The following is a 12,937-nucleotide window of genomic DNA, read 5'->3' as shown; positions in this document are numbered from 1 at the left end:
AATAAAGCGCACATGTAGGTGAACCTTGAGAGTATTCCCTGTAGCCACTCACCAACACGCTGGTGACAAAGGTCATGAGGGTGACTGTGAGGAGGTCCTCCAGAGAGTGGATTCACTGCTGCATTACTGGGTTGGAGCAGGAATGACTGTGCAGAGTGTGCTCAACAGTGTCCCACCACAGAAGCACCAGTGCAGACGCATCCAAAAGGTTTAGTTTGCCATAGCGTATGTTAGGACAGACTGGATTTATGTTATACAGTTTTGGGGGGGTTTTTTGTTTTGTTTTTTTAAATCTCCTGTAAGTTATTTATGAGTCAAGTCAGGAGCACAAATCCTACTGAGTGCTTTATACCATATATTTTACACGAATAGCTCACTCATGGTTCTCCCTGGCTGCGCTAATAACCAAATTCTAGCCCAAAATAAACATAGGATATTCTTGATGTTCATTATCCAATGCTTTGTTTTGAACAAAGCAGCTATGCTATTCACTAATGGAACCATGTTGACCTAGTCACTGAGGTCACTGAAAAAAATATTAAGGCATAAAATTTAGTTCAAAATAAATAAAGCCACAGAACAGCGTTCCCCTACAGAAGATGACACACATACCTTTGCTGAGAAGAAAAGCAGAGGGCCTTTCCTGTAGCCTGCATCATTTTTCCTGCTCTGGTTTTATCCTGAGAACCCTGTGATCTAAGAAATTTCCCCAATTCATTTTCTTCCTGAGACAAAACTAATAAAAAAATAAAGCAGAAAGCAAACATGTGCAATTTAACAGGCTATAACAGTTTTAAAATGGCATAATATAAAAATAGGGTAAGTCACTTCAAGCCACACAGTACAGAAGAATTTTTTCTAATTAACCTTCATACAATTCCTGCGTTTGTGAAACAGAAGATCAGATTCAGTTGAGCACATCTGTCAATGAGTTTGGTGTAGTGTAACAAGAATCTCAAAATTACCTTGATGCTGAAAGGCAACAGGAGAATGCACTATTTCTTGCTTGAATGCAAGTATTAGCTCGGCGAAATCATATGAAGCAACCTATTGTGGCCTGACTAAGGTATTATTTCCCTTGATTGTTTTATTCCCTTTTTTTTTTCAAGCTCTGAGAGTCAGATCCTCAACTGACATAAAATTCAAATGGCTCCTTTAAAGTCAATACTAATTTATACCAGCTAAGGGTCTGTCTGTTATATCCCCTCCCTACCTCTCTTCTGTTTTGTCTTTTTAATATTCTACTACAAAACTTAACTTTTAGTTTGGAATTTAATTATTCAGGCTAAATGTAATTTTTCAAAATTATTTTGTGGAACTGTCTGATCATTTCATAATTCTTCTGATATTTCAAAAGCTGCATAAAAGTCTCACCCTTTGAATTTTCTCTGTGTGTATGGGGACAGGGTGGGGGGAAGGGGAGTTATTTTATATGTTGGATGTGTCTAGTGTTGATATAGGTAAACATATTGCTGCATTATCAAGACATTGAACTATGACAGAATACTTCAACATGGCCTCTTTCTCTCCTCTTCCAGAGCACCTGTCCCTATCCTGCTCCTCACAAATCAGAATTCTCCATACTTGGTACCTGACTGCCTTTCACACCTACTCCTAGCTCTCTACATACTATATAAGATTACATATTACCAAAATCAAATGACATATGAAAGGAGAGAAATAACATTTTTATTTTAACTATAATGTTATAAAATAAGTTCTCTCTCTAATGCACAACAGGGCTGAGTGTCAATCAAATCTGATTTATGCCTACAATACCCTTAGGAGAGCTTACATTTTCCATGTGTTATCTGCAAGTATCATGTATTGGCACAGGTCAGCTGACCATACTTTAAAATTATTGTGGGGTACTTCTGGTCCACAAAAATTGCTGTTCAATGAGCAACTTTCTGTGGCTAATCCACCATTTTTATCCAGGAATAAGCTGGATAAAACTTATTCTTAAAATCAGACAGACTAATTAAACTTAAAGTTTAATTCTTATCAGATCATATATTATGATGTTTTGTGATACAAGCATATAACATGCAACAAATGTAGTGTTTGCCAGAGGCCTAATACTTCTACCATGTTGCTCATACATCCTCTTCATATGAAGGAAACCAAGGAAAGTTACTCTGAAATGCTACTGTTTTGATACCTTGAAGTACTGTGGAGTCTCATTTTATCTCCGTATGTTGGAACACCACCTTGACTAAGAATAGGCAATCAAAAAAACCAAGCCTGAATGGATTCAATCTTCGTAGGTTAGTCTATGCTGCGCAGATTTAACTGATAATCAAGTGAACAGACATTCGTTTTTGATTCCAGAACTGCAGCCACATGGCTGCAGTGGCCCATGCCAGAAGCCCAGGGGTGCTACTGCACACCTCCCTGCTTGTCTAGAACTAACAGCTTGGGCCAAGGATAGTCTGCCCACCCTGCAATGGGGAGTGAGGGGGGTTCCAAAGAATCCTGGGATGCTGGGGGACCGTGAGTTAACTTGACTCTGGGAGGAATCTGGGACAGAAGTTTAATAAACTGATTTAACCTAAATCAGTTAAGGTCTGATACTATATCCATCCAGGTTTATCTTAAATCAGTTTCAGTCATTTTGAAAGTAGCTTATGTGCACTGAACTTCTGTTGTGTTAGATTTGTGGTTTCCGATCACTTATACTGTTTTTTGTGTAATTTCTGTCCCTAGCCCTTAAGTTCTTTCCTTTAGACAAAACGGAAGAAGGGAAAGACTCGGCAAGTACCTGTAACACTGCACCAAATAAAACTGACCGCTATAGTTATTGTGATTATCTCCCACTCTAGTTCCTTTTTATTTCATTTTCCTACTCTGAATGTAGGCAAGCCAAAAAGTAAACAGACTCAAGATTCCAACTCTTAACTATTGTACCACATAGTGGTGGAGTTTGGCCATATTAGTTCATTTAAAAATGGCCTTACGATGGAAGGCTAGCTTCAATTTTAATATGATAAGAAAAGCATTCCCCTCATTAGTTAGTTCCATACTGCAGACTCACCTCCCAGCTTAACTGGTACCATTAATTATACTTACAGCAGATCCTTTTTTGATATAGCTCAATTGCTTTAAGCAGCTCCATACACGTTCTCTGAATTGAGTGGAACAACTGAAATTTAAAAAAAATACAACACAAAAGTTATAAAATATGTGCAAGAAACACTAAAAAGAAAGAAAAAAAGTCTCTAAAAGTGTTTGTTCTAGGGAAGTGTCCTTACTGCTAAGCTACTGGGTAAAAGACCTTCCCCCTATCCATTAGTCATGGTTTTATGGCAACTCATGGTTCAGGACTTGCCCAGCATTATGCATGTGCCTGGGTAATTCTATTCCCCCTATTGGCAAACAGCCTCATGGCCCCACTCCAGCTTACTGGGTATGCTTAGAAGGGGAGCACAAAGGGAGTGTAGCTGCACTGAATCCCAGACTGGGACCAAGCGCCAAATAACTTGAGTTAAGGGTACAGCATGTACAAATCGCCCTAACTGAGCTTAGGACAACCTTAATGGCTGAGCATGCAAGCATCCACAGAGTTTAGGTTACCTTAAAAATGGTGCACTTGATCTAAAATTAATTCTAAAGTTAGACAAGAATTAACTTTAGATTGGCATGGGGTTAACCTGACCTAGTGACACTTGCACATGCTCACAGCACAGCCCTGGGGCTGGGAAAGCCCAGTCAATCTGCACAGCCCCAGAATGGTACTGTTTTTACACTCTTCTCTGCCCCACCCTGCTCCAGACCCTGCCTGGGCTATCCCCCCTCCCCCAGTGGTCCCTCTCCAAACTGAGCAGACCCACCAACCCCCTCCCCTGACTTACTTGCCTCCAGCTTCCTGCACCTCCTCCCAGCAAGCAGCAAACACCTACATATGATGATCTTGCTCAGGTTTAGGCAGCTTAAACTAAGCTGCCTAAACCTGAGCCAGGTCCTGCAAACACTTGATCACACCCAAGGTGTCAATGTATGTGCCACTTTGCCATGTGAAGGTGAAATAGGTTGATCATTATCCAAGATATATCTTAATGCTTGAAAATAAAGAATCTCTAGGGCAAGGAATTTTTGGCTGATATCTTTTATTGGACCAACTGCATGGTTTAGATAAAGTTAGATAAGCTTTAAAATCCCAACTGTGTACTTAATCCAATAAAAGATATTATTCAAAAAATGTCTTGCCTCTCTCAGTTCCTGGACAACATCACTCTAACACTACCATAATGTAGTCTCTGTGCAGTTCTGCAAAATTATATATCAAAAAAATAATTACCATATCCCAACTTCATCTTTACTAAAGTGTTTCAATATGAAATTACAAACTTGCTGTCATGACCCAAAGGTATGATTTTGTGTGTGCTTTGGCACTAGAATTATCCCCGTGGGATTACAGCTTCATTGCATGTTGGAGTTTTGCTGCACAGAGAACCCGTGTGCAAAGGAGAGAGTTCCCGCCACTTTGCAGCTGTCTTTGCAGGGTGCATTTTCTTTGCAGCACAGAAATGAACGGTGCAAAGAGTTCCCTCTATTCGAATGCAAATTCGTGCCCCGCTATTGGCTAGTTCTAAATTATTCCCACGTGGCGGCTAGCGATTGGCCTGCTAGCCGTATAAGAGGCTTGAGCGGTTTCCGCCCAAGCCGAAGAGGACTCCACATCCATCTCGTGGGGACTCTGGGTACACGGCAGGGTAATAGAAACCCTGTGTGAGATCCAGAGGAGTTTGGCGGCCTGATCCACCGCCCACCTCTTCCCGTCTTCGTGTGGTAACCTTCCTTAAGACGTATCTACGAGTTTTCTGCTTTGTGGTGTGCTTGTCCAGGACATCCAGAGTTCTGTTTGCGTGGAGCCTAGCAAACTCCACATGTTTGTTCGTGTTCTTTCTGTTTGTAACCGCAACTCAAGCAAGCTTTCAGCCTGCACCGCGACCATCTCGGTGTAAGTAAACAATCTTAAAATCTACCGTTAAGCGTCTGTGCCTAATTCTAGCTTGGCGCCCGCCCTCTCTGACCCGGCGTGCCCGGGCTGCCGGCCACAGCCCGCGTGCAGCGTGACAAGGGCCGCGGATTCGCACCCGGCCCGCACACTTGCAAAATGGATGTTTAGGTGCAAATTTATTGGCTTTATTTAAACCCCCTCTTTGCATATCTCTTTGCAAGACTTAAATCAAAGCAAGGTTGTCAATTACAATAAACTGAAAGTGACCAGGTTGGTTTCTGTTCTGAAATAAACCCTTCTCAAAAAAAGAACTTTCTTAATTATGATTTCTATTATGACAGCATCTCCAGTGCCCACATTAGACTCAGTCATTATACTAGGTGCTATACAAAGCAGGTAGTAAGGGTATGTACAAAGGTTTCATTTAGATCAAACTAACGAGGGTTATACAAATGTTCAGGATGGTTAGATCGGTCAAAAAATGGCCAGCTCAATCACAAGCTGCGTGATTGTTGATTGAGTCCTGGGAACATGTGTACATACTTGCAGCATGGTCCCAGGGCTGTGCTTTTCCTTCCCTCCCCCACACCCGATCCTGACAGGGCTAGCTTTAGCCCTCCAACCCCTTCACTGACAACCCTCTCCATGGACTCACCAGTCCTACCCCATGAACTTGATAGCCACCCTGATCCTGCCCACCCCTAAACCCCACCCGGCCATTGCTTATGTTGGCCTCCCGGCACCAATGGACTTTTATACAGCTGGTGTCTGATCTACAATCCTGCCTCCTAAAGTAAGCCACATAACTGTAGATAGGATCTCAGGATGACATAAGAGTATTCTTTTTTTTGTCAAAACATCAGGTGACCTGCTAAACATTTATTCATCATTGAAACAGCGAGCACAAACTGGAGTTTTGAACTTATCCAAGTGAAAAAGTGCTTGTCCTTTTTTGCTTTGGCAAACCCTCATTTCTTTGTTTCTAATCACACTGCAGCTAACAATGCTTTTTTTATTGATGATACTGCAACACAATCAATGTGGCAGTAACTCAAAAGACAAACTCAAAGTATTGTTTTCTGTGTGCATTTCTCAGAATGGGTTTTACATCACCACCCTGCTGGCTCATAACCCAGCATAAACAGTTGCCACAAAAGCAATACAGACAGGGTAAAATGCTCAGTGCACATGAATGAAATTACTGTTCAGAAAGATATGCATATACTTAATGACTACCAGAAGCAAAGTCCCCTCCTCCCCTGGAATTAATCATATTGGCCTCAGCTGAAAATTGTGGCAAGCTAAGTCTAGAAGTCAACAATTTGCCATTCATATTTCCTTCTACAAGATATGATAAAGAAATCATAAAATAAATATATTTAATTATTTAAAAAGCAACACATTCAATACCTGTAAAACAGTTTCTATTGTGATAAAAGTGCTGGACATACTGCCTAATTTATTTGTTTTTTAGAAGCCCTCTTCCTTTCTCTCCCTCTGTACAAAAGCCTGAAGTAGAAATGCATACTTTAAATTTTGTACGAGAGGCTTTCTGGAATACATAAGACTGTGTTACTTTAGAATTTTAAAAATATGTATATTATATTCTGTGTTTACAATACCTGTATAATATGCATTGTGATTTTATAAGAGTAAGCAGATTTCTTTTTTCTTTTAAAGTTACTTCACAAATTAATCTGCTATTTTTGTGTCAAGTTGCACTCTGGCTTGGTAGCAGAGATGTTATTAGAGATTTCAGGCTCAAAAAGAATATTTCCTGTATTAGAAAATGTCAGAAAATACCTTATATTCATATATCAATTTTCAACCAGAAATGAAAAGACTATTGAATTAGAATCACTTTATCTATAGTATTCTGTGCCAACAGCACTATATAGTAGTTCACTGAACAAAACCCAAAATACAGGGGGAACGTATATAGGTATAAAATAATTTTCTAAGACATAACCTTAATGCCCAGGTGCAGTTATTACTATCAGGGTGAACTCTGGGTCCCCCTTGAAGCCAATGTGAAAGTTGCCAGGACACTAAGATTTCACCTCCAAGAGCAATAAAAAAGTAAGGTTAATAATTTCACTACAGTACTTAGAAACTAACAAAAATCACAATTTTTACATGGTTGCAGAAAACTGGTTCATTCCCTTCGCTAATTTTTCCACCTTTGTACTCTATTTCTAATTCACTAATGTTTTGGCTTGCTGAGAACTTTATGATCGGGAGGCAAAATACTGACAAGTTTGTTAATTTAATTTTTTTAATAATTTGCTACAGGGAACAGCCAACAATCTAGCTACACCCGCTCATCTGTCCCACTGCAGCCAAAATATTACAAATACAAATAAAACATGGTGCATGCACATATGTCATTATAATGCAGACACTTGATTAGTCTATCTGATTTGTAAAAATATTTCAATTGCTAATATTTATTGAAAATTCATTACAAACCTCTAGTTTTGCATCCAGGTCTGCATCTGAGGCCACAACATGTTCATCTTCCTTCTTTCCAGTGACTTTAATAAGAGTTTGTTTTGTTTTCCAATATTTTTGCTGCATTTTATTGACCACAGATTTTTCCTGGCTTTGAGCATATCTGTCATAAAATTCCCTGGAATAACTGCTGAAAACATTTTAAAAGTAAATCTTGTTTAATGAAGCATTGTATTAAACTTCAAATGGGATATTTATAGCATTTAAATGAAAATAAAAGGAAAAAAGAAGACAAGGAATTTACATTCTTAGTAAGTGCCCAGTATTTGCACAAATAGTTTCTTATACGTATAACATAGCAGGATAATATATATATAAATTACGAATACTTGTGGTAATGAAATAGCATAGGTAGTTTTGAATTAAAACCTTAGAATTCAATTAATCTGCAATCTGGAAATTCTGAACTTCAATGCTACTACCATCTACCAAATCTATATTTCTCCACTGCCTTAGTTTGATCAGTATTAACATGATTATTTATCTTCATAAGTGTTTCCAGTCTTATTTTTGGAACTCTCTATAATGCTCCTGTTTGATTATGGTTCATGTGCAATGCTGCCAGTAATTGATATTTCATTTTTAGAAATTCTTCCATTTTGATTGGATACTTAGTGGAAGTCCTGCCATTGACCTCCATTGGGTCAGAATTTCATTCTCAATGATCACCTTTGTATAAGCAAGTTTCCCTTGCCATTGTCCCTGTCTGCAACTGAATGTGTAGAATAAGCAAAACCACCCCAAACTACTCTATATGCATAAGACATTCCGATACCTCAGCATAGATAGTATATACAAAAGTAGTGTGAGAACTAGATAATGATAGATTGCAAATATTTTCTAATGAGAGGGACAATTCTCTACCTCTCTTATAAAACTATTAAAAGTGTAGCCAGAACAGAAAGTGCATCCTCCTACATTTACAGTTTAAGTGGCATAAAAAATTAGCTTCTTAATAGGATACTGACATGTTTTAGGAATGATTGGAGAAAATAAATTCTTGAAAATATACCATCTTAAACCTGAAAACATCTAAAAAAGCTGCATTAATTATGCAAATCATTCAAAGCAAAAGATTTAATATTAGTAAGGACCTACTGAATTGATGGTGGAAGTGGGGTGTGCTGTGGCTCCTTTAATCTTGCAGGTTCCCTGGCCCCCTTCCCCCGCTGATTGGTGGAGGGATCCCACTTGAGACTCGCTTCTGATCAACAGGGAGGCAAAAACTGTGGTTTTAAATATGGCATCAGTATTCTGCCACTGATTGGCTGAGGGGCTCCGGACAGCCCTGCTGTTTGCTGCTGACTGGCAAGGAGGCAAAAATGGTGCCATGTTTAAAACTGCAGTTTTAGCTTCCCTGCTGATCAGGAGGGACAGCAGGGTCCTCCGATAATCAGCAGCAAGGTGAGGGGTGGGGGCAAGGGATGAGGTGCACACAGGGGAACATGCAAGATTAAAGGAGCCATTACGCACTTTACTTCCACTGTGAATTCGGTAGGTCCCTAAATATTAGCAAATCTGACAAATTATTCTAAAAGGATTTAAAGAAAGTATAAACTTGTATAAGTGTAATACTTGTAAAATATATAATTGCTCAGCTGTCTCACTACATGTTTAATAGCTATAGAGAAGCGTAACTCCATTAGGAAACATAAGTGTTCAACAGTGATACAGTGTTTGATATAATTATTTTTGTTGTTATTGTTAAGTAGGGGAAAGTGATTTAAAACAATGAGACCATCATGGTATGTTAACTGGGAGTCAGTAACCTGATAAATAGTAGTGTAATGGGCTGCAGGAGAAGAAAGGCAAGAAGGGTAATGGAGCAGCAGCCCTGGACATTGGTTTGGTGGTGTGGATGGAAGCACAAAATAGCCACCACCTCAACAGCTGCATGCAGCACCCTGGAAGCACTGGTCCAGGATTCCCCCCAGCATGCTGGATGCCTGTGGCACTCTCTCTGGCCAGTCTGGGATGCAAACTGCACAGGGCACATTCTCCAGCCAGTCTTGGGAGGGTGCAGTGCTGGTCTTCGAGTGATTCATAGATGTTAGGGTCAGAAGGGACCTCACTCAGTAGGTCAGTATGCCCCCACCCCTTTTGTCCACTCCATCCCTCTTGTAAAGGGTATAGCCATCTATACCTGTGGCCCAGTCACGGGTGGAGTCCCACCAGGTCTCTGTTATCCCTATGACATCATAGTTATTTGCGTTTAGCAGGAGGACAAGTTACTCCTGTTTATTCCCCAAGCTCCAGACATTTGTGTATAGGTATGCAAGTCCACTTGGGGGCCCTTGCCTTGCCTACCATTTGTTCCAGGGCTGGGGCAGGGGTGGGATCCCTTAAATGCCTTGGTGTGCTGGCTTTGCAAGGGTTGCTCAGTGGGCCAGCAGTGGCAGTAGTCCCCAGGTTCCCCAGCAGGCTTAGTTTAAAGCCCAGTGGAGCAGGTCAGCCAGTCTGGCTGAGAAGAGCCTCCTCCCCAGCAGACAGAGGTGGAGGCCATCCCTTCCCAGCAGCTCACTGCCTCTCTCACCAAAGAGTGGACTGTGGTCATGGAAGCCAAAGCCTTCCCGATGACAACAGCGCTGCAGTCTTTGGTTGACTACCTGGATCCTCCTCTCCCTCCTCAGCCCACAGCCCAAGACTGGAAGGATTGAAGAAAACACCACCTGCGCCCCCTCTCACTAGAAAATATTTGTAGTCTATCATTATCTAGTTCTCACCACCTGCGCCCCTTAAGCCCTGCTCCCAAATCCCTGTATCACCTCAAGACCTGGCTGGGAGCACTCCGAGCCATGTTATTGGTGCCCACATGGATGAGGAGCATAGGGTAGTAGTCAGTGGGCTGGAGGAGCTTAGGGATCTTCTCCGCAACGTCTTGGATTCTGGCTCCCGGGAAGCAGCAAACTTCCCGGTCTAAGGGGTCGGGGCACTCAGGATGGAGTCTCCCACAACAAATACTTTGCGTTTTGTCTTGGGGAGAGCGTGGGCAGTAGCTACAGTAGCGCCTATGTTGCCTGTGGGAGCTGGCAATTCAGCAGGCTCTGCTGGGGCTGCAAGAGGTTCGTACCTGTTGTAAAGCTCCAGTGGGGCAGGGGGCTTGGTGCGGCGGCCTTTGGGGCCCTTGACCACCGTGGTCCAACCCCTGGGCCCAATCTGCCCTGCAGGGCTGGCTTCACAGTTCACCTGGCTCGTAAACCAGTCATGCAGGGCCAAATGAGTTTGACTCCCCTGCTATAAAGTAAGTTTTTCTTACTTTGACTTATTTCTCCGAATAAGTCATATTTTAGTTTTAATAACATTTCAATGTATTTTATAACAAGTCAAAATAAAAATAATCTTAAGTCACTTTAAGGAAAAATATTAAAACCTCACATACACCCTCAAAAAAAAAATTATTAACAAGAGATAAACTAGAAATGAAAATTTGTAGTTCACACTTCAGGATTTTTTTTAAAGCCTCAATCTTTCATTGTGATTTGCACAGGCAGCCTGCTATGCCCATGTGGACCTCCAGTGAAGTCATGGGACAGCAAGCACACAGGGCACAGTGTAGGCCTGAGACATCCAGGGTTGTTTATCTCAAGTATAGTCACGTTGTCACTAGAACTATGCAGTTAATTGATTTTTCAGGTCAGTAGCCAAACAAAAACATTGGGGGTAGAGATTTATTTGGGTAACCCAGTCATAATTTCTACTTCCTTGGGAGTCAGTGCAAGTATAATCAGGCTGGAAATGTAACATGACAGGAAAGGAGTTTGGTCAACAACTCTAATAACCAATTAAAAGACCTTTTAGACAAATTAATAAGCACATATTGGAGAAATCTGAAGAATGAAACCTGTATGTATTTCCAAATGATAATTTAGTAAAATTTACATTTAAATTAAAGTCTGGAAAAAATAGACTCCACTTTATGCTTGAAATGATCAGCATTTTAAAAACAGATTTTATGTAAGAAAGTGTTTCCTTCAAATATTCAGTAGACAGAATTGGAAAATTTTTGTTTTTAGTGTAGGGCTCTACTCAATATTTTAATCATAAATATGTCTTAATACTGCAGGAATTTAACAAACCCCAACAAAACAAAAAAGTGGACAACTTTTTCTAAATACAGAACAATGTATTTATTTATTTGTTATGAAGCAGGAAAGAGAGAACATTATTGTTCTTCCTTGTAGAAGGCAGGGTAGATTTGCACCTTATGGCTAGATCCAGACACGGAGGCAGGTGTGGTTTGTGGTACTGCAAACCTCTTCAGAGTGCCACAAACTACATGAGTTGTACCTTAATCAGTGTGCAGCACTGCTAATTTGCAGTGCCAGGGCAAAAAAAATAAACCTGGAAAAAAAGCGATGCAACCCATGCCAAAGTAGAGGTTGCCGGGACAAATGCTGCCTGCTCCTGCACTTCTTCCCGCTGTGGAGCCCTTGTGCTGAGGCACTCCCTGGCTGGCTGGGGCGCAGTGTGCCTGGGAGGAGCAAGCTGTCTTGGGCTGGCTGATCCCGTCTCCTTGTGCCTCAGCATGGGGTCTCCACTGTGGAGCCCCTGTGCTGAGGCATGTGGAGCCCCTGCACTGAGGCACACTGAGCCCCAGCCAACCATGAAGCAGCTGGCTAGGGTGCAGTGTACCTTGAATCAGGGCAGCAGCCAGGCCATGGCTGCCTGCTCCCTATCTCCACGTGCCATTCCCTGGCTGGCCAGGGACCAGGGTGCCTCGGCTCAGGGGATGGCTAGCTCCTGCTGAGGCCAAGCCAGCCCCTCCTTACAGCACGTGGTAGAGCAGGACAATGCGTCTCACTGCAAAGCATGCAAGCAGGGGTGTTCACTGCTGCACAAAGTAGTGGCATAAATTTGTGCCACTACTATTTGTGTTGCTGAGTAGGCAAGCCCCTGCTTGTGTGGATGCCACGTGGCCTATAAGGCTAGTCATTTGCACCTGGTGATCTTTTTTAGTAAAAAAAAATATTCTACGCAGATACCTCACCTCAGTGTCTCTGATTTTCTATCTAAACAGAAACCATGCTGAGAGGTTCTGAATTTCTGCTATTGCAGGAGAAGAAATCCCTAAAAACAGGTTTTTATCTTATAAAAACTAATAAGTGTATTAAGTTTCTGAATTTCTGCTACTGCTTGATCAGAATTACAGAATGAAATTATTTCTTCCTAATTTAGCCCTCAATCCTGGCAGAGTCCAACTGAAATCAGTGGGGTTCCACGAGTGGACAAAGGTCCACCCATGAGGAACCTGCTAGTTCAGTCTTATAACATGAAAATCCTTCTGCCTGACTTCAGGCCAACAGGGTTCTTCCCTGTAGTTGATTAATTTGTTTTTACATTACTTGAATATCACCTAATAGTACTTCAATTTGACAGTCTGTATTCAGCAGTAAAAGTACTATATTTTCTCACATACTGTATAGCACACCCCCTAGTATAACACTCACCCTATTTTTGGAAGGCCCC

At 41.4% G+C, this 12,937-nt stretch overlaps 1 protein-coding gene across 8 annotated transcripts in view; it reads right to left on the bottom strand.

The window, feature by feature from the left end:
* ICA1 (islet cell autoantigen 1) overlaps positions 1 to 12,937 on the bottom strand; it is a 128,730-nt gene that overhangs the window by 97,747 nt on the left and 18,046 nt on the right. For 5 of the 8 annotated variants that reach the window (XM_059728971.1, XM_059728972.1, XM_014603226.3 and 2 more), the window contains exons 3-5: positions 7,430 to 7,601; positions 3,070 to 3,142; positions 613 to 736 (exon numbers count right to left, since the gene is read on the bottom strand). In XM_059728971.1, coding sequence (XP_059584954.1) covers positions 613 to 736; positions 3,070 to 3,142; positions 7,430 to 7,601 — 369 coding nt within the window. The remainder of the gene's footprint in view (positions 1 to 612; positions 737 to 3,069; positions 3,143 to 7,429; positions 7,602 to 12,937) is intronic. The other 3 variants (XM_059728973.1, XM_019498040.2, XM_019498041.2) reach the window with 1 other exon arrangement.

The sequence above is a fragment of the Alligator mississippiensis genome, chromosome 5 (genome assembly GCF_030867095.1).
Source record: "Alligator mississippiensis isolate rAllMis1 chromosome 5, rAllMis1, whole genome shotgun sequence".
NCBI lineage: Eukaryota > Metazoa > Chordata > Crocodylia > Alligatoridae > Alligator > Alligator mississippiensis.
The sequence above is the reverse complement of the archived record's forward strand: the minus strand, read 5'-3'. Positions and strand labels throughout refer to the sequence as shown.